General features: G+C 34.9%; 1 protein-coding gene across 2 annotated transcripts in view; it reads left to right on the top strand.

The window, feature by feature from the left end:
* CPNE8 (copine 8) overlaps window positions 1–26,547 on the top strand; it is a 244,308-nt gene that overhangs the window by 25,067 nt on the left and 192,694 nt on the right. The window contains exons 2-3 of one of the 2 annotated variants that reach the window (XM_003926648.4): window positions 7,772–7,812; window positions 9,233–9,279. In XM_003926648.4, coding sequence (XP_003926697.1) covers window positions 7,772–7,812; window positions 9,233–9,279 — 88 coding nt within the window. Of the gene's footprint in view, window positions 1–7,771; window positions 7,813–9,232; window positions 9,280–26,547 lie in introns of those variants that run through there. The other variant, XM_074403057.1, reaches the window with a different exon arrangement.

Genomic DNA, 26,547 nt, shown 5'->3' with positions numbered 1-26,547 from the left:
TATTTGTGCAGCATCAAATCTCAAAGTCTGTTTTTACTTTCTCAAACAGATAATCTTGTTAAGTATTTTTCAATGACCCTATCCTTCACAATTACTTGGTACCTTAGATTCTAGCTGACTTTGGCTTTTCAGTAAGTTTGTTTTAAAATATTTCTTTTGTTTTTGATTTTTAAACCTTTACTTTTTGCCTGTACACCATCTGGCTCCCCTAGCTATAGAAGTTGTAGTTTTGGGAGAAATATCTTTTCCTGAAATTTGTATGCTAAATTTCTTGGGATGTTTATTCAGTGAAATAAAAGAATAAATGGATAAATCAGAGAGAATTAAACGTTGCATTCAAATCACTTCCAAAGATTGAGTAAATTTGCTTTCAGTTGCTCAAAATGTTTTGATTTCCTTGTCTTCATAAAAAATTCTGAAAGCTATTTTGTGTGTTTGTACATTAAAAAGTCCATAATATAATATAATGCCCGAAATCAAGACTGCGGGCATGGTTCAGTGACATGGGGCTTGTTTACAATTCCATTGATCCTGTCACTCTCAAGGATTTTCAGTTAATGGATTACCTATTAGGGCAAAGGCCTCAAATGCTGGAATCCCCTTCTACTCTGCTTTCTATAATAAAACACCTAACCTTACCTAAAGTGAAAAAAGGTGATGCTTTAGACTGGAGACCTAAACTCCTCATTCATTCAGCAGGCGTTTGTTGAGCCCCACTTACGTGCAAGCTTGTGCTAGTTTCTGTAGCTGCCTAAGCAATATTTGGTAAAGACTTTTGCAGGCTCCCAGTGGTCCAGAGACTACACTTAAAAATAGGTAAATAAAAGGCCCTTAATAATTTCCAAAATTTTAATTAAAATCAGAATCATTCTGCTTATTGACACAGGGCAATTTGCAGGGGACACTATGATTTAGCGATATTGGTCTCTGTCCACATGTGGAAAATTTATGCAGGACAGTGTTTGCAAAATGATAAAGCATTGTTTGGCTCTATTTATGAGCTATATTTTTGTCCCTATAGAAAATTAATTTTTTTTTTGTTGGGCTCTATTTACAAGCCATATTTCCATTCTTGTTGAAAATTAAATAGAAAAATTGCACTCAAGGTACAGCAGTAGATTCCTTTATGTGTTGGTTTACCTCTGCTGGTCGCAGTCCTTTTTGAAATTTTATGTCTCTAAGTTGAGGACTTATCCCCTAAATGAAGTGCTTGTGTGTTTTTTTATTAGAACTTTAAAAAAGTCACAAATAGAAAAATTGCCTTTACTCTGTAACTATTAACTTTAAAATTCATACCCATATCAAGTAGGTTGTGTTTTTCAAGTATCGTCTGTGGAATTATAATGATATTTGTTTCCTTTTTTTTTTAATTTTTGAGACAGAGTCTCACTCTGTCACCAGGTGCCAGGCTGGAGTTCAGTGGCACAATCTTGGCTCACTGCAACCTCCGCCTCCCAGGTTTAAGCGATTCTCCTGCCTCACCCTCCCAAGTAGCTGGGACTACAGGCTCATGCCACCATGTCCAGTTAATTTTTATATTTTTAGTAGAGACAGAGTTTCACCGTGCTGGCCAGGCTGGTCTCTGGCTCCTGACCTCATTGATTCTCCCTTCCCGGTCTCTCAAAGTGCTGGGGTTATAGGTGTGAACCACCACGCCTGGCCTGTTTCCCTTTTAAATGATTTTTTAACAAGAACCTTTACTAGGTGATTTTATCTGCTGAGTAGGAAAGAGCGAGTAGCATGCCTGCAACTTTAGGATTAACTCACAAGTCACTTTTTACTTTAAATACATCATGTTATGCTCATTTTACCTATGAAGATTCAGTCTTTATTTTCCAGTATTAAATCTTTATTACATATAAATATAATAGAAAAAATACTTAGCTTTTAAAAAATAATGTTGCAGTATTTTTTTCCTTAGTTAAGCTAAAGACAGGGTTTTTGTCCCATGGTCATGAAAATTTAGCCTTGCAGACAATTTGAGGAGTGAGAAATATGGGATGTATGCAGCAAAAAGGCAAAAATACAGAAAACAGAGACTGTCCACAAAGCCAGTCCCTGCTGGGGCACTTCCTGCCGGGCAGTTTTTTGTTGTTGTTGTTTTGTTTTGAGACAGAGTCTTGCTCTGTCACCAGGCTGGAGTGCAGTGGCGAGATCTCAGCTCACTGCAACTTCCTCCTCCTCCTGGGGTTCAAGCCATTCTCCTGCCTCAACCTGCCAAGTAGTTGGGGCTACAGGTGTGCAACACCATGCCCAACTAATTTTTGTAGTTTTGGTAGAGAATGCGTTTCTCCATCTTGGCCAGGATGGTCTGGATCTCTTGACCTCGTGATCCGCCCCTGGCAGTTTCAATCTCAGGTTCCACACAGGAAGAGGAGTGGCCAGGCTTCTCCCTGCTGCAAATGGGACAAACAACTGTGGCTCTACCCCAGTGTGCATTCCCAGTGCACAGGCTAGTTGGAGTTTTGCCAGGGACCCCTTCCCATCTGGCTGTCTCAATATGGCACTTATTTCAGGATATGTATTTATTTACATCACTTAAATTATATATGATCTATCGATTGTTTGAAACATATTTGGAATAAGAGCTAATTACTGCACCTGGCTTTTGTTGTTGTAGCTGAATCAGTTTAACACTGTTTTTAGGTTACGGTTCTTTCTCCTCATAATAAACTGTTATTTTATATACCATCCTATATTGCTATTTAGTTATTTCCATAAGTGAAATTCAGGCTTCTTGAAATAAGCCTTTAATACTGATTGTATTTTTGATAGTGCTTAGTTAGGTGTTGGTCATAGATTAGTTGCTTGAAAAATACTTGCAGATTTGCTTTGAAGTTGAAAGAGAATTGCTATTTTCCAGGTTGAGAAAGACAAGCCTGAGATACAGTTTTAAAAGGCTAGCTGTATGTTCCGTTCGGGTCCCAGAATGCCAATTGACAATAAAAGCTACAAAAGTAAAGACAACCATGATATTCATATTGGCTACTCAGTAACTGCTATATGGGAAATTATTTTAAAATTGGAAGGTGGCTTGTGGAGCATAAAATCAGGGGAGGCTGGGTTATCAGATGAACTAACTGACTGTTGTCTTTAGGGGAAGGTAGCCTGGCTTCGGTCTCTATTCTCAAGGATGAATATGCATGAGAATTGACTGGGAAGGCAGAGGAATCTGGGAATTCTTTCTCTTGGATGGTTTTGGAAAGGTGTTGTTAAATTCCCGCTTATCTACTTTTTAATGTTACATTTCGTGCAAAATACACCTCTCCAGTTAACCCAGTGATGTTACCAGAAAGGTGTCCCTATCCAGACCCCAAGAGAAAGTTTTTGGATCTTGCCCAAGAAAGAATTTGAGGTGAGTCAATGAAGTGAAAGCAAGTTTATTAAGAAAGTAAAGGAATGAAAGAATGGCTGCTCCATAGGCAGAGGAGTGCCAAGGGGTGCTGGTTGTCCATTTTTATGGTTATTTCTTGATTGTATCCACAAGGTATGGATTATTCATGCATACCCTTATTTAGAACATATAAGGTACATCCTGACATTGCCATGGCATTTGTAAAATGTCATGGCCCTGGTGGGAGTGTAGCAGTGAGGAAGACAAAGGACACTGTCATCACCGTCTTGGTTTTTTTGGGTTTTGACCAGCATCTTTACTACAACCTGTTTTATCAGAAGGTCTTTATGACCTGTTTCTTGTGCCTACCTCCTTACACTGTGACTAAGGATGCCTTAACCTCCTGGAAATGCAGCCTAGTAGGTCTCAGCCTTATTTTACCCTGCCATTATTCAAGATGGAGTTGCTCTGGTTGCAACACCTCTGACAGTATTTTTTCCTACAGGTTAGATTTAAATTAGCTGGGACTCGGCTTTAGTTATACTGTTTTAGTTATCCCCCTTTAAGCTCATAGTCCAGGAATTTTGATGACATCTGAGGATGAGTGGATACTAGAGCAAGTCAGGCAGTTTATAGGTTATACTTTTGATTGAGTATTTTATCAGGTAATTTTTCTGACTCGTACACTGTATTTTTCCAAAATTTCTTTTGTAGAATTTGTTCTTTCATATTAGCTGCATCTAGATTTGAAGAATAGAAAGACACATTCAGGATTTTTCACCTAGCGCTGGTGTTGAACATCATGTTATAAAATGGTAGGAGCAAAGTTACAGGCATCCTAGCTCAAGCAGATGACAAGTCCCTGGAGGGAAGAGTAGCCTTCCCGTATAAAATCTGGTCATGTAGGGATGTGTGTGTGTGTGTTTATTTTTAAAAGTGCATCATATATTAAACAAAGATTTTTTTTTCTATGAAAAGTATAGTGGGTTTGACCTCTCATTCTGGTCTTCTCTCCTCGTTCTATAAACAGCATCTCTTTTTATACAAATCTGTGAACAGGAATTTATTTTCCTTTATATTTTGGTGATTGGTAAAATTGGAAGCCTTTGACATTTTCAATACTCATAGAAAATAAGAAGTCTTCTGGACTTCTCCGGAAGCTGAGGTATTTTGTAAAGAACAGAGGAATCAGATTCAGAAAGGTTGGTACCATTAGATTATTCTGTACTGGGCTGTGTACACTGACTCATTCACTCACTTTCTCTGGGCCCCAGCTTAGTTTCGGAATTTATCAAATGGCCTTCACAGTAATAGCTATCTTATTTTACTTAATGTGAATGGGCTTTGTTTCTAATAGGATCTTTGGAAGATAAAATTCTTATTCCTAAAATAAATCCAAACTGAATGATGCATTTTAACAATCACTGGCCTTTTGCAGTGCATATATTACTAAGAATATTTGCCTTTTCCAACTTTGCAATCATATATGCTTGAGTAAAGTAGTCTTTTGGGAATTCAATCTGTCAGAGACAGTCTATTCTATTATATTCATATGACCAAAGTACAGGTAAAATTATTGCCAAATATAATTGGAAAGTTAAATTGCAAATTTCAGACTATCATGAAGAATTTATAGAGTTTTAATTTTCATTATACAAAGGGCTTTTTGTTGGCTTGTTTTATTTTTGATCTTACCATTATGTGTTATGAATCACAATGGCTGAATGAAACAAGGTGACAAGTAAAGTTTATGTTTAAGAATACTAATCTCGGCTGGGCATAGTGGCTCATGCCTGTAATCCCAGCACTTTGGGATGCAGAGGCAGGTGGATCACCTGAGGTCAGAAGTTCAAGACAAGCCTCACCAACATGGAGAAACTCTGTCTCTACAAAAAATACAAAATTAGCCAGACATGGTGGCACATGCCTCTAATCCCAGTTACTCAGGAGGCTGTGGCAGGAGAATTGCTTGAACCCAAAAGGCAGAGGTTGTGGTGAGCCAAGATCTCACCATTGCACTCAAGCCTGGGCAACAAGAGTGAAATTCCGTCTCAAAAACAACAACAACAAAAAACTACTACTCTATGCCCTGTTGTTTTTAGAAATCCCTTATTTTTATACTTGTGGTTAAAACTTGTAGTTCTTTTTTTTTCTTTACATTACCAAGGCATTGAAACATTATTTTCTTTTAAATACATATATAGCGTAATTTTTGAGTCCCAGCTACATACATCACAATATTGTGCATTGTTATCTCCATTTTTTTTTGTGTGTGTGAATTCTGAAAGAAGCAGCATAACATTTTCCTAGGATACCTAATGAGCAAAAGCTGGAGTCATAGGAAGGATTGGGAGAGTTCCCACTTAAGTGGAGAACTCCCTTTGTATAATAACTGTAATATCACAGTAATTTCTCAAATGGAAATGTTTTAATTTACTGTTTGCTAACCATTGCTGGAGTCATGGTGTCTGCTCAGGGGACAGAAAGGATTAATTTAATTTGATTACTGACTAGTGGTCTTCGAATTTGATTTAATTCAAAATATGAATATGTCTGATATTTCTCTTCTTTCTAGGAATATTTCAAGACATGATCTAATTTCATTGTGCTGCACTGTTTAGTCGAATATGTATTTATTTTTTCAGTGTGTAGGGATTCAATAGAGGCATTCACTTTTGAGAACCTAAAAAAAGGATATGAGATTCACATGAAATAGGGACTTTTCAAATACCAAGGCCAGTACAAATCAATGCACGTGAATAGTAGTCTTTGTGGAAAATAAGACAGCTTGAACATGAGATTTTTATTTATTATAAGTATTACAAATAGAAATGTAACACAGCTATTCCAAATTATTACCAATTAATGGAAGATGAATATTAAACATAAATTTGAACTTTTGGAACCCTCAAGTCATCATTCTAGATAATCAAGTTTTTCAGAAAGAGATACAGCTTTAAATCATAATTTTACAAAAACCAATTTTATATGGAAAATTTTCCAGTAATTTTCTGCCTTGTGAATCAGAGCATACTGAATTGGATACTTTTAAAAAGCATACTTTTTAGTGAGAACTCAGGGTTATTGCTGTGAGTATAAAGTATAGGACTGCATTACTGCCATAGAGGGTAGCAATACGCTGATATCTGAGGAACCCAGGTTTTCCTGCTTTCTAATTTTCCATTGTTATTCTGTTTTGGAAATATCTGTTTTTTTTTTTTTTTAAAAATGCTAATAAGGGCCTTGTGAACTTTTTTTTTTATTTTTGAGATGGAGTCTCGCTCTGTTGCCCAGGCTGGAGTGCAATGGTGCGATCTCGGCTTACTGCATCCTCTGCCTCCCAGAATCAAGTGATTCTCCTGTGTCAGCCTCCCAAGTAGCTGGGATTACAGGCGTGTATCACCATGCTCAGCTAATTTATTGTATTTTAGTAAAGATGGGGTTTCACTGTGTTGCCCAGGCTGGTCTCAAAGTCCTGAGCTCAGGCAATCCACCCACCTCGGCCTCCCAAAGTGCTAGGATTACAGACATGAGTCACCATGCCCAGCTTGTGTACCTTTATTTATTTATTTATTTATTTTTGAAACAGAGTCTCACTCTGTCACCAGGTGCCAGGCTGGAGTGCAGTGGTGCAACCTCAGCTCACTGCAACCTCCACCTCCCAGGTTCAAGCAATTCTCCTGCCTCGGCCTCCCCAATAGCTGGCACTACAGGCGTGTGCCACCACGCCCAGTTAATTTTTTTTTTGTTTTTAGTAGAGACAGGGTTTCACCATGTTGGCCAGGATGGTCTCGATCTCTTGACCTCCTGATCTGCCCACCTTGGCTTCCCAAAGTGCTGGGATTACAGGCGTGAGCCACCACACCCGGCTGCTTGTGTACCTTTTAAATCTTTACTGAAAAGAGTCTTCAGGCAAGGTCTATATATTCAGCTTAAATTCCTAAACTGTAATAGCAATATAAAATTCATCAGGGTTGATGTAATACAAATGTCAATAGATGCTGCTTCACAATTGCATTCTAATTGTATGGACTAATGCTATCATGTGCTCTGAACTGCAAACAATTTTGCATTAATAACAGCTCACAATTCAATTCAGGAAGCATTTCTGAGCATCTTTATATTCTTAATGAAGGATTAAATGGAAACGTAAAATGGCTAATTCTTTCAAAGAGATTTTAATCTCAGGATGTAGGGAGTCATGCTGTTGGTTAACTGCAATGCAAGTCTGAGGAAATAAAAGCTTTCTCTTATTTTCAGAGTCCAGTGATGTTCAGTCTGAATAAATACAAACAGACCCTTAGGGCATGTATTTGTCATATATACGTGTATGCTTATATATACATACAATTATGTATATATACATTTTAATATGTCTGTATAAATATAAATATTTTGTGTTTATATCCGGCTAACATTTTCTGTTTTATTCAACAGGAATCTTCTTGACAGAGACACATTTTCTAAATCTGATCCGAGTAAGTATGTATTTCCTGCCTTTTGAAAAATCTACTTAGTTTTTACTCATTTGATTTTGCAAAAGTCGTATGAAACTCATAGTTCTTGTTTAAAAGTTTGTCTTAAAGCCTTGAAAGTGTCAGGGGACTGCTCCCAAGCCCTACATACTCATCAGCCCGGGCAATATTACGGCTAAAGAGGCATTCGCTGAGCACTTTGAGAATAAAACGAGAATACAGATGGCTCCAGTGTGGGACAGTTCACTTTGAAATTAAAACCTCATGCTATGGCCTTTTGGTAGAAATCATTGCATTTGAAAGAAAACCGTAATGGGCCATAATTTAAAGTTGTTTAGTCACAGAGTAATACTTTTTTTTCTTTTTCTTAAAATAAAAATTGTAGTCAGACAAGGTGGTTCATGCCTATAATCTCAGCACTTTGGGAGGCCCAAGCAGGAGGATTGCCTGAGCCCAGGGCTTTTAGACCAGCCTGGGCTACATAGTGAGACCCCCCCACCCCCAGTCTCTTAAAAAAAAAGAGAGAGAGAAAAGGAAAATAAAATAAAAGTGATGTATAAAATTTATAACCAAGTGAAATACATAACGTCTGATATGAACCAAAGTTTGTGATTACTAATTAGTGGTATTGAAAATTGGCAATAACTTTTAAAGTGAAAAGGGTAGTTTGAATTAGAAAACAGCAGAATGAACTATATAAATCAATGTGCTTCTGAATCTTGTAATATTTAAAAATGGATATGCAACAGTTCTCTATCTCTACAAATGTGTAAACAAATGTTGAATTACAGAAGAAAGGTTTTTGTCAGTTGTCAGAATTCTTGAAGTAGTCATTGGGAAAAGGTATTGCAATTGCGGATATTAAAAATTCCTGGGGCTCATTTGACAAGTGGGTGGGGCACTTCTTACCCTTAATCTTTACCCAAAGCCCTTACTATCCCTTTTGGGAATTCCTTTCTTGGTTGACGCAATTTCTTACCTATTTACAAATATTCAGGGTAGAAGCTGTAAATATTAAATGTAGAGCGTGACTTGTCCCAGATTTTCCTTCCTATTATGCCTAAGGAAGAACTTGACTTGTGTTTCACAACATGATGAAATATTTCAAATTGTTTAAACTATGGTTTTAAAATTTATCTATGAAGACCTTAGCAAATACTTATTGTTTTATGTGTCAAGTGCATTACGTATTAAATTATGAAGATCTGACATTGTTTTCTGTTTATTTAAATTAATTTTTAGTCATTTGATGATTTACTAGCTTTTTTTTTTTTTTTTTTTTTTTTTTTTTGTGAAGGTAAGCCTAGGAATTAGGTATTTAATTTTCATGTAGCTTTTGGACAGCTGAAAAATAAATTGTATATATTCACATGATTTTCATAAAAGACATTTATATATGTGTGTATTTTTTCGTCTTTTGTAGTTTGTGTCTTATATGTACAAGGAGTTGGAAATAAAGAATGGAGAGAGGTAAGATTAAAACTTTTTAAAAAAATTAATGGGCTTGAAGATATAGTACGTTGTAACTTGATCAAGATGATACTTCCTGTTTTTCGACCTAAAGATTGAGTTGTTTTTACCTTAGGAAAGTTACCCTCCTGTTTTGTTTTTAGTAACAGTGAGTGTTTAGCTTACTTAGGACCTTCTTGTGTAATATTCTAGGCCTGAAACTTGTACTTCCTTTATTCAAACATAAATTTAATGTGTTGCAATCTAGTTGCCGTCTAGTTGACATGATTTCTTACATAGTTAAGTTTGTGGATTTAGTCTTATTTTTAGAGATCAGCTGCTGACATTTATAAAATGCCACTTTAAAATATTTTGATTGTGCTGCTTAATACCAAATATTACTTGCTTTTTGCAGCTTATATAATAATAAAGTGGAAATTCAGCTTAATACAAATGTATGCCGTTTAACGAAGCAACAGTGAAGAGACTGAATTGTTACTTTAATTTGTTTTCTGGAGTGTCTCCACATGCAGATGGGTGGATGATCACTGGAAGGTGGAGGGCATATTAAATAAAAGGCATTTTCATCTTTCTACAGTTGCCAGTTATCTCAGGAAGTTAGTGCATTGTTTTAATGAGGTTACAGTTTCTGGCTAGCTTTCCCTAGTGAGGTTTGTGCTATTTGTTGCCACAGAGTGTATTTGTCAGTCATTTTGCCACTGTGTCTCAATTTTGAGTAGAAACTAAGAATAAATCCTTTAATTTATTCTTAAAACCTGGGGAAGATAACTCAGAACTTGTCCCTACTGATAATGGGCTGGTGGTCAGTGGTCTGCTGAACATGTTTCTAATATCTAACTGCTTCTGCCTACTTCGATTTGGTTCAATATTTACCTCAAGCTCTATATATTAAATGTAAACTCATCATCTTTACCCTTTGCCTGCTTCTTCTTTGCTTCAAATATAGCTAAACCACCAGCCAAAATATAAAACTGCAATTTTTGTAGTCATCCTGACTTTCCCACATTTTCATCACTTAATGTCATCTAGTGCTATGAATTCTCTTTCATGAAAAAGAAAAATCCATGACTATCAGATAAGTCACTTTTTTTTTTTTTTTGAGACGGAGTTTCACTCTTGTTACCCAGGCTGGAGTGCAATGGTGCGATCTCGGCTCACCGCAACCTCCGCCTCCTGGGTTCAGGCAATTCTCCTGCCTCAGCCTCCTGAGTAGCTGGGATTACAGGCACGTGCCACCATGCCCAGCTAATTTTTTTGTATTTTTAGTAGAGATGGGGTTTCACCACGTTGACCAGGATGGTCTCGATCTCTTGACCTCGTGATCCACCCGCCTCAGCTTCCCAAAGTGCTGGGATTACAGGCTTGAGCCACTGAGCCCGGCCAGATAAGTCACTTTTATTCAGACCCATTTTATCTTTTGTCTTCCCTGCTGCAGCAATTCTACCTTAGTGTGTGCCCCTTTTTTTTTTTCCATGTTCATCTGTCTAATCATTCCTTTGATTATCTTCCTGAAAGATACGCTGTCTTGTCATTCTTGCCGGAGTTCCCTTTCTCAAAGGCCTGAGACAATACAGTGTATCTACTGACAGACCATAGCTGCCAGGCTAGATGGAACTGAGCATTGACTAGGGTGTCCAGAAAATGACTTTGCTTCAGGCACCAGTAGAGTAACCGGGATAAATATACCTGAGTTATAGTGCCAGATATCTGGGCCAATGCAAATGCCTAATAATGAGGCAATTTGAAAGTTTATTGGATAAAGAGAGTTTGAAGAAGGACAACAAAAACTTTTGGACTTAAACCAGGGTTCTGGGAGTTAATTCTTAAGTGGGTACTGGCTAAGTGGTATTGGCTAGTTTAAGGGCAGCCTCAGCTCAAAATCTCCCTTCCTTAAAAAATTTCTCATGCCTTCCTATTGCCTAAGAAATGAAATATAAATTTCTTACTTAATTTACAACTTTTATAATAATGATGGCTCATTAGTGTTCCAAGCCCTTTATAAATATTCACTAGTTTTCACAGCAATTTTAAGAGGTAGGTTATATTATAATCCTTTTGTTATATGGATTATACAAGAAAAATGGATTATAGAAGAAAATTCGTTTATTATATGAGAAAAATGAAATGTAGAAAGGTTAAATGACCAGACCAATATTACAGTTGTAAATGACAGTGGGAATGCCTACCCAGGCCATCTGACTCCACAGCCCTTGCTATTAGACCATCTTGCTATGCAGAATTCTTGTCTGATACCAATCTTCACGTTCTTATTTTATAAAGGGAAATAAACTTTACCAATCAATGTTTAGGTCTTTATTATTATTTTCTCATGCTTGACTCAGAAAGAAAGACAAGTAGAAAGAGAAAGTCTACAATTTATGAGAAATGGCATAATAAATAGAGTATTAGGCTTATATTTTATTTCTGAAGTAGTTGTAAGTGGTAAGAAAATAGTGGTAAGTTGGAATAATGATGAAAAAGGGTTTGAAAACAAGATGAAAATGGAGAAACTAATGAGAGAAGACCCATAATTATGTAGAGTAGGTGGGAGCTATAGATAGCTGAAGATGGGGAAATACAAATTAAGAGGCATTTTCAACGTAATTTCAAAAGAGTGAAAAGTATTGAAGAAAGAGAATGGTCTGGAAGAATATAAAGGAAGTGCCAGATGCAAGAGAGAAGCATTTTGGAACATTAAGCAACTAATGAACTTGCAGGATAATGAAAAGAGATTTAAAAAAGACACTATGTGTGTTACTAATTCCTGCAAAACCATTTGAGAAAGATAATTTTGAGAGCCAGTGTAATGTTGTGGTTGAGGGCGTACACTTGATCTTTCAGTGACTCTGTTTCCTCATTTGTAACATGAGAATAATGAACATTCTGGCTAATATAGCTGTTACGAGGATTAAATGTGAATGACTTAGAACAGTATCTGGCACATAAGAAGTACTATACAATTAAGGATATAATTTTAAGACATTAAACAACTTGTAAAAGGATAACAAAACTAGAAAGTGGCAAGTAGGTAAATTCCAGCTTTATAAAATTCTGTAAAATTCTTTGCACAAGGCCAGCAGTTGATGGGAAAATGACCTATGGAATTTACTTGGCCTCAGACCTAATATGAAGCTGTGGTGTTAGACAGCTGCTAAAAGCCTGGTGCAATCTGAGGATCCATTGATGGATGTTCAGTGTTTACATCAAGAAAGATAATGCTATTATGTTGAACCATACGAAATTGTCATTTTTTATAGGTTAGAAATGATTGAATGTTGGCAGTTTCATGTGATTCAACTGAATACTATTGCACTTTGCTCCAATGGGAAATTGCTTTTTTACCTGCATTTTAAACCATTGAAAAGCCAAATCTGTATGTGAAGAGGGGTACCATTTTGAAGAAAGGGATAGAAGCTATAGTGTATGAATAACCTAATATTTAATCTGAAAAAATGCAAAGACGGAATAATTCACAGTACTTTCTTCAGACTCTTAAAATATTTTCATTTGAAAATGGGGGTATACTTGATGTTCAAGAAAAAAACCAAAAAATTTTGACCAAAGGTTGGAGAGACAAATAGATATCATTTAGTCCACCATGAAGAAAAGCTTGCTAACACTTAAAGTATCCCACAGTAGTAGGTTTCCCGGAACTGTATCCTGAAAGTGTAGTGCATTTCCTGTTACAGGAAATATTGAATTGGAGGCTGCACTGATTCATCAGGAAAGAAGTTGAACTTGATTAGCTCTATTTCCTTGCAAGTTTTTGATTCTTATGAGGCTATGGAGCTCAAAGCGTTTCCTAGTAATTTTATTAATTCTACCCAGTATCTTCTAAGTATTGAACACTATTTTATAAGGATGAAAAAGAGCTAAACCACTCTAATAATTACTGTTAGAATTATTTGAAATCAGACTGGGAAAATTTATAAACTTTATTAATGGTTTTTAAATATATCCTTTATTTATTAGTTTGACCAGCATTTATTGGATGCCAATTATGTAGTGGTAGATAAAATTTAAAAATAGATAGTGTTTCTACCTCAGGGAGCATGCAATATAATTGGAGCATTTTCTCAGCAATTTTGGCATATCTGTAAAATCAATTTATTGATGGAAGTATCAGCATTATCTCAATAATATAGTGGTTGTGTTTGTATTTAAATTCAGGTATACTTTGGAAAAGTATGTAGTAACAAGAAATATGAATTTATGTTCTGAGATTAATCACTTTTATAGAATAAGGGGAATAAGTGAAAAAATAAAGCTTAAAAATGTGTTGAAACAAATTCTCCATATAAAGAAATACAAAATTATTTAAAATTAATCTGCAGTTGAAATTTTCAATTTAAAAATTATCTCTAACACAATTATAATTACCACTGGATCATTGATAAATTATGACTGTGAATTCTGAAAAACTTTTGAAGTAATTGATTTTGTAAAACAAATTATTTTTAGAGTATAGTAATTTCAGAGCTAGAAATGATGTTTAAGCACCATGAATTATGAAACTATGAAAACCTCCTAGTGGCCAATGGAAATCACAAAGTAACATCTCTACAAATGCCCATTTTACTCGGGGTTGGGAACATGTTTCAACTAATTTCTTGAAGTTAGATTTTAGTTATCCATAGGCAATTCATTTTGTGAATTACTTTTAAACATTTAAAATTACAGAATTTGTTCCAGATTCCCTAAGTTAGTATATGATGAAAGAAGGCAAGCTGAAGTTGTTTATGAACTACAGTGATTATAGGATAGAGGCAAACAGATCTACTTTCAGATGCTGATTACTACAGTTTGACATTGTCTCTGCTCTGCTCCATTCCATTGACACTGAGCTATTTTAACATTTATTCATCTCCATACCGAATAATACTTGTTTATGTAGCTCGCTCACTCTCTCTCTCTCTCTTTCTCTCTCTCTCTTTCACACACACACACACACACACACACACACACACACACACACTCTCACACATTCACATCTAGGACTTTTTTGTAAACTTCCTCTCTTACATGTCTTAGCTTCACTGTTTAGCTTTGTGCTTTCAAAGGTGAAATGTTCTGTACAGCATTTAGAATATGGCTTTCTTTGTTCTTAAAAAGTGTTCAGGGCCAGGTGCGGTGGCTGACACCTGTAATCCCAGCACTTTGGGAGACCAAGGTGGGTGAATCATCTTAGGTCAGGAGTTTGAGACCAGCCTGGTCAACATAGTGAAACCTCATTTGTAGTAAAAATACAAAAATTATCTGGGCATGGTGGTAGGTGCCTGTAATCCTAGCTACTCAGGAGGCTGAGGCAGGAGAACTGCTTGAATCCAGGAGGTGGAGGTTGCAGTGAGCCAGAATCGCACCATTGCACTCCAGCCTGGGTAACAGAGTGAGACTCCATCTCAAAAAAAAAAAAAAAAAAAAAAGTGTTCAATTAATATTTGATTGAACACTCAAATGTAGGGACACCGGAATTTAGCCTCGCAACACAGACACACGCAGTTTAATGTTCATGGTTTCAGAATTTATGTGTTGGAAGACTCCATAGAGATAATTTGCTTTGTAGGCTACATTTTTAATATTAAATGTGAGGACATGTACGTGTCATGGTAACTAGTTATGAGAGCCCAAGACTTGTTCTGCTGCTCTTTGGTATAAGCTTTAACTACATATTTTGGAATTTGAATTATGATATCAATTCAAAACATGTTACATATCTATTAAGGCTTAGGGTTATTCATTACATTCTTTCATTTTTGGTTTAGAAAAATATGATGATGAAACATAAAGCTATTGATACAGGAGAGAGGAAACTTTCAGAATTTTTAGGTCATCACTGTTGCTAATCTGTTAAGGATTCTGCATGGCTACTGATACGTTCTTCACTATTGAGTGCATGTTGCAGAGCAACTGATTTTGTTTTCTTTTCTCTCTTTCAGAAAAGATTTGAATTGCACTATACTACTGTGCATTCAATCTACAGCAGTTACATCTTTTTTAGTAGATGTTGGAAGGAGTCTCACAATATGTGCAAAGACTTTCTGTGATTGATTGAGGGGACTTTATCAGAAGACATTTGCTATGTTCTTGTAAAAACAGTTGTGTGGCATGTGGTTGAAAGAACTTAGTAAAGCCAAAATATTCTTTGAAATATGTGGCCATTAATATTTTAGCAAAAATAGGTTGTGTGTTACTAAGACAAATACTTTATTGATCCATTTGGATTTCCAATGTCAGCAACACCAGTTTTGGAAAGAGATCTGCAGATTGGCATTGGAATCTTTCTGTTCAGAAAAGGACATAAAATAATTTTTACAAATATTCCTGGATATAGATAAGTAGAAGTTGTGGTTTAACCAAAGTTACCTGTAGTTTGTAAAGCTCAGTTGAAATCTATTAGCATTGCATATCATGTGTTCAATTGAACAAGAAACACACTTCAGAAAGAACTTTTCTGGTTGTGAGCTGAGAAGCAAATCCAGAATATTTTGATCTCTTAAATTATTTTTTCTGTCCCGTTTTTAATATACTTTTTAAAAATCAAAATAAACATCCAAATGAAGGGCACAAATTATACAGCACAATGCATTGGAAGTAAACACACCCATGTAACCACCATCCAGATCAACAAAGAGAACATTGCTAGAAGTCCAGAAATTTTGATTGTGCTCCTTCCCTCCTTTTAAATTGATCTATCATTCTGACTTCTAACCTTATTGAATAGTTTTGTCCATTTTTAAGCCTTATATACATCGAATCATAGAGTATATGCTTAGTTGTGTCATTTCTTTCAGTGAGCTCTATCCATGCCTCTGGCAACAAGTTGTTCATGTCCGTTGCTGCATGGTTCTCTATTTTATGAATATGCCCTAATTATCCATTGTACTTTGGACAGATTTTTGGCTTGTTCCCAGCTATTGAATATTATTATCTGTTTAGAATATTCTTGAACATAGTTTTTGGGTCTTACATTCACTTATTCCTAATATATGTAGGAGTGAAATTTCTGAGCCATAGGGGCAATGCATATTTTCATCTTCAGTAGTTACTGCCAAATGGTTTTCCAGAACTTCCCATCTGCCACCTGCTGTACTTCCTCGCCAATACTTTGTATTGCCAGTTTTAAAAATATTTCCATTTTGGTTAGTGGGTAAAGACATCATTTTTTGTTTTTGTTTTTGTTTTTAACTTCCTGATGATTAATATGGTTCAGAACGCTTAGGTAAGTTTAATGACCATTTGGCTATCCTCTTTTAAGAAGTGTTGTCTATTTTCTTACTAATTTTCAGGAGTTATATCTTCACGACAGGAATTCCTTATTACTTGCATATCTTGCAAATATCTTCTCTCCTTGTGGAGTGTGGATTTCTGTTCTCCAAATAGTGTATTTTGATGAACAGAAGTTCACAATTTTAATTTAATCCAACATAGCAATATGATCCTTTATAATCACAACAGTAATCGTAACAGATCCTTTATGATCTGTGCTTTTGTTCTCTTTAAGAAAATATTTCTTTGAAGGCCATGATGATATTTCCTAGTGTTATCTTTTAGACATTTTATTGTTTTATCTCCCATGTTTAGACCTATAACATAGGTTTGAGATGAATTTACTTTGATGCCATATACTGTCTAATTGACTCAGAAACATTTGTTGATGGGAACGTCTTTCTCCACTGCACCATTATATCACCTTTATTATAAATAAAATAACTGTACATGTGAAGACCTTGTTGAGTATTCTATTGGATAATTTCATGCTGTTTTAATAACTAGTTCCGGCTGTCTGAACTTTGTAGTTTTTTTTTCTTCTTCTCCTTTAGGATATTCTAGGCTAGGGGCATATCTTTTTTTCTGTAAAGGGTTAAATGTAAATAGGAACCAGGGCAAAGATTTTAGGCTAGATGGGCCTTATAGTCTCTGTAGCTACTGTAGCATAAAAGCAGCCATCAATAGTACATAAATGGATGATGATACGGCTATGCTTCAGTGAAACTTACAAAAACCAGCAGCAGGCCAGATTTGGCCTATGGGCCATAGTTCTCAAACTCCGTTTCTAGGATATCTTAGCACAGCTCCACAGAAATTTTAGAATCTGTTTCTCAATTTATACATACACATCCACACACACACTATGAGATTTGAAATTACATTGAAACTATAGATCAACTGAAGAGAACTGAAATCTGTAAAAAAATGTGCCTTGTAATTCATGGATGTGGATGTCCCTCTACTTATTTAAATTTTCTTTAGTTTTTGTCAGTAATGGTTTATAATTTTCTGTATAGAGGTCTTGTATGTCTATATTTGTATTTATCCGAGTTATTATATTTTTAATGTTGATGTAACTTATTTTTAACTTTTATTGTGGTATATAAAATATAATTTATTTTTTGGATTAAGTCTGAAGTGACTTTGCACAATTTATTTACTAAAAATAGTTCATGGGCCATAGGCGGTGGCTTAGGCCTGTAGTTTCAGCACTTTGGGAGGCCGAGGCAGGTGGATCATGAGGTCAAGAGATAAGACCATGGTGAAACCCAGTCTCTACTAAAAAATACAAAAATTAGCTGGGCGTGGTGGCACGTGCCTGTGGTTCCAGCTACTTGGGAGGCTGAGGCAGGAAAATTGCTTGAAACCAGAAGGCAGAAGTTGCAGTCAGCCGAGATTGTGCCACTGCACTCCAGCCTGGCGCCTGGAGACAGAGCAAGACTCTGTCTCAAAAAAAAAAAAAAAAGTTTGTGGATTTAAATTTTCTTTTTTGTAAGCTACACGTTTTTTCTAATCATGTTACTTACTGTACTGACAGGGGTCTCTTGTATAGTGTTGAGTGAAAGTGGTGACAGGAGGCATTCTTGCTGTTGATCCCATTGGTAAAATTTTCATGCGTTTGCGTTTATTCAGATAATTATATGATTTTAATTTTGTCAGCAAGGTGAAATATGTGCTTGATTTTCAGTGCTAAAAAACATATTTCTGTAATGTTTCCCACTCAGTAATGATGTATTATCTTTTAAATATATGGTTTGACAGGCTTTGCTACTGTTTGTTAGAATTTTGCCTCTGTTATAAATAATACTGATCTATGAATTTCCTTCTTTGTTATAAACTTGTAGCTTTTGTTAAGATTAGGCAAGCCTTATTACTTATGTTTGAAAGTATTTTCTCTTTGAAGGAATATGAATAAAATTTGTGTTATATTTTAGTTAAATGTCTGAAAAAATTTGCTGCTAAAACATTCTAAGTCTGGACATTTCATTATAGGAGGTTTTAATATCAGATTCAATATCTTTGTTATATACGTGTCTACTTAGAATTTTAATTTCTTCTATCAGTTTTATGTGCCATGATTTTTCAGGAATTTGTCCATTTTGCCTAAATTTTCAATTTATTGGCATAATGCTGCTTTTAATACACACTTATAATATGTGTAATTTCTGTAGGATCTCTAATGATGTCCACTTTTTACCTTCTTATATTGATGATTTGTGGTTTTTTTTTTTTTTTTTTTTTTTGGGTCCTTCTTGGTAAAGGTTTATTAATTACTAGTCTTTTCAAGAATCAAATTTTGCCTTTGGGGTTATCTCTAATTAAAAACCTGTCATTGGTTACTGCAACTAATTTATTTTTCCTCATTTTTGGATTTAATTTGATCTTTTATTTCTTTTTTTGAGACAGAGTCTCATTCTCTTGTCTGGGCTGGAGTGCAGTGGCATGATCTTGGCTCACTGCAGCCTCCACCTCCTGTGTTGAAGTGATTCTCATTGCTCAGCCTACCAAGTAGTTGGGACTACAGGTGTGTGCTACCAGGCCTGGCTAATTTTTGTATTTTTGGTAGAGACATTGTTTTGCCATGTTAGTCGGGCTGGTCTTGAACTCCTAACCTCAAGTGATCCACCTGCCTTGGCCTTCCAAAGTGCTGGGATTATAAGCACTTTACCATTGCACCCAGTCTTACTCTTCTAAGTTCTTGAGAACAACAGCTTAACAGTTATTGTCAGTCACTTTTCTAATATATGCATTTTAGCCTAAAAATTCTCTTTTGAGAGGATTTAATTATATCTAAGTTTGTTGTGTTATGCTTCTGTTATCTTCCAGATTCAAAGCTTTTTTTTTTAAATTTGAACGATGTCAAATTGTCAGAAAAGGTGCGAATATAGTATAAAGGATTTTTTCCCTTGAAACTGTTTAAGAATAAGTGCTGTCATGATGCCCAATGACATCTGAATGCTTTATTTACATAAAATATATGCTCCTTCATAACCATAATATAACAACCAGAATCAGGGATTTAAATTGATATGTTTCTACCCATCTAATCCTCAGAATTATATAGGAGAAATATATAATGCTTATAAATAAATAATTTTTATATAAATATATAATTATATAGCATATATATAGCTTATTTAGATCTAGTTTGACCTATAGTTACACAGTCAGTATCTTGTTGATTGTGTGCTTATGGTACATTGCATTATGTTTTTTCTGTTCTTTGCAATTCTGCAGTTTGTCAAATTGAATCTGAAGGTTGACTAGAGATTCAGCTCCTTTAACAAATCTATTGATGGTCGTATGAACTTTCATTAGAAAGCAAATGATGTCTTGTTTTCAATCTTTCGTGATATTAGTATTCTTTGATGCTTAGTGCTTAAATTACTGGAGATTTTCATGTATTCGTTGGAATAATGTTATGCTATACAAATATTAGCAGATTATATTGCCATTCATCCTTCATTTTATCTCTTTCAGCCACAATTCAGTCTTAGTTCTATAAGTAATGCTCATCACTACTCTGTATGTCAATATTTCTCTAGTAATTGGGTTAAAAATCAATCTTTATTAGATTAATTAGAGAAGTTCATAAGAACAATATTTCCCTAGTTCTTGCATGTTGATAACAATTTGTGTCCTTTATATTTGAAGAACATAAAATCTTCTGATCACATTTTCCTTCCTTGCATATATTTAATATATTATTGCACTTTTATTCTGTCAAAAAGCATTTCTGACAAAAAGTTTGATGGAAAATATAATTTTAAGTCATGTACTCATTCTGCATGAATGGCTAGTGGATTATTTTTCTTGCTTTAATGATATTAAGTACTTTTACTAGGCTGTATTATGGTATTAGTCATTCAAGACTGATATTCTGAATAGGTCATGTGTTCTTTGAATGTTTCAAATTTTTTTGTGTTTGAAAGTTTAATAAGTTTTTAATGTTCCTTCTGATTTGTTTTGATTTTCTTTATTTTTTTGTGATAAGAACACTTAATGTATACCCTTTAAGAGTTTTTAAGTGTACAATATAGTATTATTAACCATTGGCATAGAACTTACTCATCTTGCATAACTAAAACTTTATACCCATTGAACAACTCTCCGTTTTTCTCTCCCCACCAGCCAATGGCATCCACCATTCTATGCTGTTTCTATAAGTTTGACTATTTTAGATGCCTCATATAATTGGAATTATACAGTATTTGTCCTTCTATGACTTGTTTATTTCAGTTAATATAATGTTCTCCAGGTTTATTCATGTTGCTGCATATGGCAGGATTACCTTCTTTTGTAAGGCTGAATAATACTCTATTGTATATATGCCACATTATTTTTTGTAATAAGAACACTTAACATGGTATCTACCCTTTTAGTAGATTTTTAAGTATTGGATACAGTATAGTTAACCATAGGCGCCATGGTGTACAGTAGATCTCTGAGGCTTCCTCGTTTTTCATAACTGAAACTTAATACCCTTTGACTAATTCTTCCCAGGTTCCCCTCCCTTCAACCCCTGACAACCACTCTTCTATTTTTTGCTTCTATGAATTTGACTATTTTAAATTCATCATACAAGTGGTATTATGTAGTATCTGTCCTTCTGTGACTGGTTTATTTCACTTGGAATAATGTCTTCCAGATGCATCCACATTGTTAGAAATGGCAGAATTTCCTTCCTTTTAAAGGCCGAATCATGTCCCATGGTATGTAGACTATGGTGAATAATGCTGCAATGAACAAAGGAGTGCAGATGTATCTTAAGAGTATTCTTTCGATTCTTTTAGATATATACTCAAAAGTGGAATGCTGGACCGCATAATAATTATATTTTTAATTATTTAGGAACTTTCATACTGTTCTCCATAATGGCTGCACCATTTTCCAATTCCACTAATAGTGCATTAATGCTCTAATTTCTCCATATCCTCAACAACAGTTCTTTTTTTTTTTTTTTTTAATAATAGCCATTCTAACAGGAATGAGACAATATCTCAGTGAAGCTTCAATTTATAATTCTCCAGTGACTAGTGATGTTGAACATCTTTTCATATACTTTTGACCATTTGTGTGTCTTCTTTGGAGAAATATTCATTCAAGAATTTTTTTGCCTATTTTTAAATTGAGTTATTTGTTTTTTTTGCTGCTGAGTTTCAGATTTCTTTGAATACTTTGGTTATTAATCCTTTATCAGATGGACACGAATATTTTTTCCTTCTTTATGTTGACTTTTGACTCTGCTTTCCTTTGCTCAATAAAAGCTTTTTAATTTGAGTTAATCCCACTTGTCTAATTTTGCTTTTGCTGCTTGTGCTTTTGTTGTTAAAATAAAAAACTCATGGCCTAAGACAAATTTCATGAAATTTTACCCAGTGTTTTCTTCCAGGAGTTTTATGGTTCCACATCTTACATTTATGTCTTTAATTCATTTTGATTAGTCTTTTGTGTATGGTGTAGGATAAGTGGCCAGTTTCATTCATTTGCATGTGAATATAACTTTTTCTATGACATCTGTTGAATAAATTATCTTTTCTCCATTGATGCCCTTGTTGAAGAGCAGTTAAACATCTATGTGTGAATTTATTTATGTGCTTTCTCTTCTATTCCAAAGATCCGTTTGGCTGTTGTTGCATCAGTACTGTGCTACTTTAATGACTGTAGCTTTTTAGTGTATTTTTAAATCAGGAAGTGTGATACCTTGAGCTCTGTTCCTTTTCAGGATTGCTTTAGCTGTTCAGGATCTTTTGTGGTTCCATATAAATTTTAAAATTGTTTTGTCTATATTTTTAAAAATGTCATTAGGATTTTGATAATTATTACATTGAATCAAAGATCAAGATCACTTTGGGTAGTATGATTATTTTGATAATATTATATCTTTCAATCCTTTAACATGAGAGGTTTTCCATTTCTTTTTGCCTTTCTTATTCTTTTCATCAATGTTTTATATTCGGTGTACAGGTATTTTACCTTCTTAGTTAAGTTTATTACTGAGTATTTTATTCTTTTTGATTCTATTGGAAATTGTTTCTTAGGTTTCTTTTTGAATGGTTCATTGCTGATGTATAAAGGCATAACTGGTTTTTGGATATTGAGTTTATATCTGTAACTTAAGAATGTGTTTATTATTTCTAACAGTTTTTGTGGAGGCTTTGGGATTTTTTTTTTAAGTTTAAGGTCACTTGGAAACAAAGATAATTTTACTTCCTCTGTTTTGATTTGGAAACCTTTTATTTCTTTTTCATGCCTAATTGCTCTGGCTAGGATTTTTATACTATGTTGATTGGAAGTTGTGATAATTGTCATCCTTGCCTTTTTCCTGGTTTTGGGAGAAAAGCTTTCAGTTGTTCACCATTGAGTATACTGTTAGCTGTACACTTTATATATATGGCTTTTATTGTGTTTAGGTAAAGCCTTTCTATTTTTTTAATTAAGTATTTTCCTTATGAAAGGTTGTAGAATTTTGTTCAGTGCTTTTTCTGTGTCTGTTGAGATGGTCATGTTATTTTATCTTCTAATCTGTTTTATTGAGTGTTGCATTAATTGATTTGCTTTTTTTGAATCATTCTTGTATCACAGGAAAAAAAATCTCATTTGCTCATTGTGTCTAATGAGGTGGGAGTTGGGACTCCACTCCAGAGGTAGGGCTTGGGCACCAGACCAAATTAAGGACTAGCAAAAACAGGGCTGGTGTGAAAGCAGCTTTACAGAAGATGTCTACCAGTGTGCCATGTCTGTTTACCATTGCCATGAGAACACCTGGAATTTATTTTCCCTTTCCATGGCAACAACCTGATGATCTAGACATTTCCAACCTTTTCCTAGAAATTTCTGCATAACCTGCTCCTTAATTTGCATGTAGTTAAAAGTGAGTATAAATATGACTCCAGAAGCACCTTTGAGCTGCGACTTTGGCACACTGCGTATGGGGTATCCCTGCTTGCAAAGAGCAGTAACTCTGCTGCTGCTGTACACTGACACTTCAATAAAAGTTGCTGTTTAACGTCACCAGCTTGCCCTTGCATTCTTTTCCGGGTGAAGCCAAGAACGCTCCTAGGCTAAGCACCAGTATGGAGGCTCTCCTGACCTGCATCATAACCATCTATGTTAGGTAATTGGCTATATGTCAAAGAAAAACAAACTTCCTGTCTTTAGGACAAGACGTAGTTTTGCAACTTGAAACAATGACTGTACCAACATTAGGCTCCTACTTTCTCACAGAAACTGAGAGACAGAGGTGCAGTTTATTTTGATGTTTACATTATATAAAGATGGCTCCTATGCTCTTGAGAAAGACATTCCTGGGTCATAAATCTGACCAGAGTTTTCAAAAGGATTTATATACATTTCAACGAGAGAAACTGCTTGTAATTACATGTATTCCAAAGTAAATGCTCTGAATAAAAGGAGGGAGTGAAATATTTTATCTTATTATTAATAGAGAGAATTAAGCCTCTTATTTTTAATTTTTGGTTTGTATTTGCCCTTACATAAGAAATAATACAGAGAAATCCTACGTCCTGTTTACTCACTTTCCGTGAATGGTAATATCTTAAAAACTCTAGTACGTTATTACAACCAGAATATCTACATTGATAATGTAAAGAAATAACTATAAAAATAGAGAAACAGCTCCATCTTTCTGGAAGTGAAAGTCCCATCCTTAAGCCAATCAATAAACAGTGACTGCAATCTATGGTTTATTTATAGTCAATATATTTATGTACTGCTGAATATATTACAAAATAAAATATGAATTATTTGAGTTGTATCTGTGACTTTAGTTAGGTATATCTCTTTCTTGTGGAAAGGCTTCATTGGCATGAATAATACTGATATATTTCATTGACATTTATATATGTTAAATCAGTGTTTGACAGGGTTTTGCTATATGAATCAGTAACATTTGAAGGAAAAATTTGAAGATTGCCAATACAGGTTTGCTAGCCCATTATTTTGAAAATTAAGAAAAAGACAATAAGATTAAGGTAAACCTCCAGTCTCATAATTTATTTCCAAATAAAGGTCATTTATTTTTTACCATAATATAAAACCCTGATACTCAAAGTATAGTCCAGTTAGAAACTTTATGCAGTCACAATTTCCCTTAAATGTGCTGTATTTAAAGTTTTAAATAAAGATAAGTCACAACATAAGATTTTGTGATAGTACATGTATATTAAAAAACTAGAGCATAAAATTTTATTCTACTGTTAATCATTGATATAGTAGCTGTCTTCTCCCAAGTTTTAAATGTGATGATCAGTTTCTTGCAGTGGAACATGAAGTACAGAACAATATCCAACTTATTTGTATTTTTATTTTATGGGCATTATAAAAACTTCTCGTTAGTGTTTTGTTGTATTCTTCACCTTTTTGGTTAAATTTACTCCTAAGTATTTTGTGTGTGTGTGTTTTTCATGTTAGCGTGAATGGGATTTATTTTCTTAATTTCTTTTTCAGATAATTTATTGTTAATGTAAAGAAGCACTGTTGATTTTTGTGTGTTGATTTCATATCCTGTAACTTTACTGACTTTATCAGTTGAATCAGTTTATTGGTGGAGTCTTTAGAACTTTCTCGACATAAGATCGCATCATTAGCAAATAGAAACAGTTTCACTTCTTCCATCCCAATTTGCGTGCCTTTTATTTCTTTTTCTTGTCTAATTGCTCTAGCTAGAGTTTGCAGTCCTTTGCTGAGTAGAAGTGTGAGATTGAGCATCCTTGTGTTGGTCCCAAATTAGAAGAAAAGCTTTCAGTGTGATGTTAGCTGTGGGCTTTCCGTATGTCTTTTATTGTGTATTCCTTTAAAACTTTTTTTGAATTTTTATCTGGAAACATTCTTGAATTTTGTTAAAAGCCTTTTTGGCATCCATTGATGTGATCATATGGTTTTTATATTTAGTTGTGTTAATGAAGTGTATCATCTTTATGGAGTTGTGTATGTTGAACCATCCTTGCAACCCAGGGATAAATCCCATTTATCATGATAAATGATCCTTTTAATGCGCTGTTGAATTCATGCTGATAGTATATTGTTAAAGATTTTTGCACCTGTGATCATTAGAGATAGCTGCCTGTAGTTTTCTTTTCTTATAATGCTTTTGTCTGGCTTTGGTATCAGGGTATATGAGTCAGGATTCTCTAGAGGAACAGAACTGATAGGATAGATGTAGGTACAAAGGGAAGTTTATTAAGGAGTATTGACTTGCACAGACACCAGGTGAAGTCCCACAAATGGCCATCTGCAAGCTGAGGAGCAAGGAGGCCAATCCAAGTCCCAAAACTTCAAAAGTAGGGAAACCAGCAGTGCTGAGAGCCCCTGGCATACCACTGGTGTAAGTACAAGAGTCCAAAAACTGAAGAACTTGGAGTCTGATGTTTGAGAGGAGGAATCATCCAGCATGAGAAAAAGATGAAGGCCAGAAGACTCAGCAAGTCTGCTTTTCCATCTTCTCCTGCCTGCTTTATTCTAGCAGTGCTGGCAGCTGATTAGGTGGTGTTCACCCAGATTGAGGGTGAGCCTGCTTCTCCCAGTTCACTGACTCAAAGGTTATTCTCCTTTGGCAACACCCTCACAGACACACCCAGAAATAATACTTTGGATATTTCAGTCCAACCAAGTTGACACTCAGTATTAACCCATCACACAGGGTAATGCTGAACTTGTAAAGAATCTGGAAGCATTCCCTTTTCTTCAGTTTTTGGGAGAATTTGAGAAGGATTGGTATTACATACTGATTCTCCCTAATCTGAAAGCTCAAAATCCAAAATGCTCCAAAATTTGAAACTTTCTGAGTGTGTGCATAATGCCACAAGTGGAAAATTTTACATGTGACCTCATCTGATGGATCACAGTAAAGTGTGATCAAATCTTTGTTTCATGAACAGAATTATTAAAGGTATTGTATAAGATTGCCTTCAGCATATATGTATAAGACATACACTGACGCGTAAATAAAACACATACTGAAGCATAAAACAAAGGCGA

Source organism: Saimiri boliviensis, chromosome 7, assembly GCF_048565385.1.
Source record: "Saimiri boliviensis isolate mSaiBol1 chromosome 7, mSaiBol1.pri, whole genome shotgun sequence".
NCBI classification, from domain to species: Eukaryota; Metazoa; Chordata; class Mammalia; order Primates; family Cebidae; genus Saimiri; species Saimiri boliviensis.
This window is presented reverse-complemented; position numbering and strand designations above follow the sequence as displayed.